The sequence below is a fragment of the Oncorhynchus kisutch genome, linkage group LG4 (assembly GCF_002021735.2).
Source record: "Oncorhynchus kisutch isolate 150728-3 linkage group LG4, Okis_V2, whole genome shotgun sequence".
Classification (NCBI taxonomy): Eukaryota; Metazoa; Chordata; class Actinopteri; order Salmoniformes; family Salmonidae; genus Oncorhynchus; species Oncorhynchus kisutch.
The window spans coordinates 17,355,966-17,360,099 of NC_034177.2; the positions used below are offsets into that span (position 1 = coordinate 17,355,966).

General features: G+C 39.5%; 1 protein-coding gene across 1 annotated transcript; it reads right to left on the reverse strand.

Annotated features, from left to right (window-relative positions):
- Positions 1-571: 571 nt before the first annotated feature.
- Positions 572-2,467, reverse strand: LOC116373960 (tyrosine-protein kinase JAK2-like). Its single transcript, XM_031822541.1, has 4 exons — positions 2,339-2,467; positions 2,059-2,231; positions 1,224-1,696; positions 572-809 (listed from the first exon to the last, which is right to left on the reverse strand). Exons 1-3 carry the CDS (start codon positions 2,450-2,452, stop codon positions 1,555-1,557), a joined length of 429 nt encoding a protein of 142 aa, XP_031678401.1. The 5' UTR covers positions 2,453-2,467; the 3' UTR covers positions 572-809; positions 1,224-1,554.
- Positions 2,468-4,134: the final 1,667 nt, after the last annotated feature.

The window sequence follows — 4,134 nt, forward strand, 5'->3', positions numbered from 1 at the left end:
TAATGACCATTGTTATGTTTGGAGGAAAAAGGGGGAGGCTTGCAAGCCGAACAACACAAGCATCATGTTGTGGGGGTGCTTTGCTGCAGGAGGGACTGGTGCACTTCACAAAGTAGATGGCATCATGAGGAAGGACAATTATGTGGATACATTGAAGCAACATCTCAAGACATCAGTCAGGAAGTTAAAGCTTGGTCGCAAATGGGTCTTCCAAATGGACAATGACCCCAAGCATACTTCCAAAGTTTTGGCAAAATGGCTTAAGGACAACAAAGTCAAGGTATTGGAGTGGCCATCACAAGGCCCTGACTTCAATCCTATAGAAAATTTGTGGACAGAATTGAAAAAGCGTGTGCGAGCAAGGAGGCTGACAAACCTGACTCAGTTACACCAGCTATCTGAAACGTTTGACCCAAGTTAAACCATTTAAAGGCAATGCTACCAATACTAATTGAGTGAGAAAGTGGTGATCCTAACTGACCTAAGACAGGGAATTTTTATTATTAAATGTCAGGAATTGTGAAAAACTGAGTTTAAATGTATTTGGCTAAGGTGTATGTAAACTTCCGACTTCAACTGTACATTTATTATACATGTAATGTAATCAATAAGTTCTAATATGGTAACAGGAATATGTATATTTCAAGTTAGAATGCAACATTCTCTAATAGGGTTGGCTTCAGTTATATTCATCCTTTTGAACCTTCTCTCTCATCTTGGATGCTGGTCTCAATCTGATCTCCCAGGGTGGAGAACGTTGGCCGTTCCTCAGCGCTGTATCCCCAGCACGCCGTCATCATACTATGAATCTGTTAAATAAAACAATGGAAGGTTACAAAAACAGGCAAAATAATAACTTTCATACCTGAGACATCCCTATGTCTAGTGTCTATGCCTGTAAAAACTCAGGATAGGACCAGTATTAATGAATTTATCTTAAAGAGTGACTTTGTGCACTCCTCAACATGCATTTAAAATCATTGTGTTGTTGTGAGTATGGACTAGCTAAAGCAGCATTTCCCAAACTTGGTCCTTGGGACCCCAAGGGCTACACATTTTGGTTTTTGGCAAATTAGGGTTAAGTGCCTTGTTCAAGGGCACATTGATGGATTTTTCACCTTGTCGGCGTAGGCATTTGAACCAGTGATCTTTCAGTTACTGGTCCAACAATCTAACCGCTAGGCCACCCTAAGCGTGGCATATGGCTGTGGAAGGTGTCTTACTCTGGGAGGGCAGAGTGGTGGAGCAGGCAACCTCCAGTTGTCCTTCAGGATATCAACCAGATGCATTGAAATGGAGAGACCCTGCATGTCATTGCCAATCTCCTGCATATATAGCTTTAAATGTGCAGTGGATGGGAGAGAAAATATGTCAGAATCAAATTAGGCATTTATGGGCAGGTAATGTACAATCATAATAATTTAGTTAAAATCATTGACACAAAAAAATGAAAATATTTTTTATGAGCTTAAAGTAATGTCATGTCAGGGTTGGTAGATTTGAGATAGCTCAAGCTGAAACACAGATATTTAATGAGACCAGTAGAACAAGGTATTAAGGCTTGGTTAAGCCACTTACCTTATTTGGGTTGCAGTTGTGCTCACAATAGGAGAAGAGCTCATGAAGGACGACTCCAAAACTCCAGACATCTGACTTGTGGGAGAATTTGGACTCTGTGATGGACTCTGGGGCATACCTGGGTATGAACAGAAGCCTTATTAGAAGACAACTTGCCTTAGAGCTAATTTCCATAGAAAATGAAGATGCTCTCAGCAGCACTTCAAGTCTATTGACCTGGATTCATTGGAGAATCAGGTGTGTTAGTGCATGAACAGAAATGTGCACTAAATGTGCACACTATCGCGCTAACCCTAACAGTACTGTACTTTTACTTTGTGCCAGCAACATTGATGGATGTTCATCCAGCCTAGCACAGGACAGCTCAGTTTGGATCAGTAATGTGAAAAGGTAACAAGTGTCTCCAGGAAGAACACTGAAGTAGATCATGTCATTTCCACACATGAGTGGAAAGTAAATTCCAAATGCAATGGCAGTTACCAGAAAATGGGGCTTTCACCAGGATGTGTCACACGGTAGTACTCCTTGTCAAAGGGAATGATCTTTGTCAGGCCAAAATCAGCTATTTTGACCAGTGTGTCACTTGCTACCAGAATGTTCCTAGCAGCCAGATCCCGGTGCACGTAGCGCATGCTCTGCAAGTACTCCAATCCCTAAGTGTGCAAAACAACACAATTAAGGTTTTTCCCCTTTACAATGTAGAGATAAACAGTCTTGTATGGAATAGTCAGGACTTCTGCTCTTTGAATTGGGCTCATACTTTACAGATTTGAGAGGCAAAAAGCAACATCCTCCTGTTGTTGACGAGCTGCCGGTTCTTCTCCAGGTATCCAATCAGACTGCCATAGGGCAAATATTCCATCACCAAGCTCATGCTGAGTCGACCTACCCAAAATGTGGATAAACATTCAGAGAGTTAACACAAACATTCCTGCCTTGAAACAGCTATTATTTACATGTATGCTGAAGGTTCTTACTTCTAATACACTACCTAATCTTTTACGTTTTTTCAAGAATAGGAAGAGAAAGAAGTTCCCTCTGGGGAAAAACAAATATTTATATTTTATTCAGTGTCTTGAGTATAAATAACAAAGAGGGCACATTTAAGAAGCTAATAAAGATATGGAGGTTGACAAACTTCAAATATGAGTTTGTCTAGCGACACTTCATAGAACAGGTACATTTCCCATGCTATCAACTGTGGTGCAGCTGCAGATAACCTTTACTCTACTTCATTCCTGAAGTGTGGTTTCCCTAAGATCCCAAGTTTGGGGGATCCCTCGTGCACGATTTATTTACCTAGATCATCAGGAACGGTCACCGAGGGAAGATTCACATCCCCCTCCTCGTCGCCAAATGTAGTGGAAATTTCCTGTATTTACCAAATCATGAGAGCAAACCACACACAAGTCAGAGTTATCATAAAGTCCATCTTTAATTATATGAGCTCCATCACAACCCTGTGAGAGTGCTTACAAAACAGTTCTTAGTATCATTTATAGCCAAGACACACCCATCTCAACTCACATGACGAATAACAGATCTTAGGAACATTACAAAGGAAGACTTTACTTGAGAGAGGAGTATTCCATAGCCAGACAGCATTAGCTATAAATTATCGTTCAGTTTGCTCTCCTAAAACGAGGTTCTACTCCTCGTTCTTGGTACAACACAGTACCAAGACATTAGGATATATATATATCAATTGTCATTTTAGACACTCCCATTCTGGACAAGCATCTCGGAGACACAATGACTGGCACACAGACATTGTGGAGCCAAGAGATAATTGGTTCCCCCTCAATCATCCCTTAACATGGTTTAAAATATTTGTTTACATATGAAGACAAGCTTGACCTCTCCCCTTTCTGTGGCCCAAGTAACTGAAACCTGACAGAGAACAGATAACTGCAACCGGCCAACAGTATTATCCAAAAATAGACATTCTAATGACATATCTCACATAAGCATGCAATAAAATAAATAAAACATTTTATTTATAAATGTTACCTAAATAATTCTGATTCCGCCACGACATTCCCCTCTCAGGGACATTGACCCTTCTAAAGAATCAGACTATTAATTACATACTCAATATTTAAAATCAAATAAAAAATCTAATCCCCTCAATGTCAAATACCTTAGCTTATACGTAAGCTTTCACCCTTCTGAAACTAAGTTTACAACCTTTATTCTACAAGACAAACTTGCACATGTTTAATAACACAGAATAATCAATTTGAGGAAAATAAAAACATAACATAGAAATGCTCCCTAAGTTACATGAGAACCAGTATCTAAACACAGGCCTCCTCAACATATAGGACAGACATCCCTCTAAGTCCTCATGCTCAGAAATATTCTCAGGAATAGAGAATAGGTCAGGGAAATCATTCATATTCCAAATCATAATTAACAACCCAACTATTTATCCAACCAATATTTAGAACGACATTCCTCAGTGATTCAAATGTGTCTTATCACTCAAAGTAAAAACCTCAATTTAACACACATCAATATTAGCTGATTTACATTCAGTATAATTTTCCCATAATT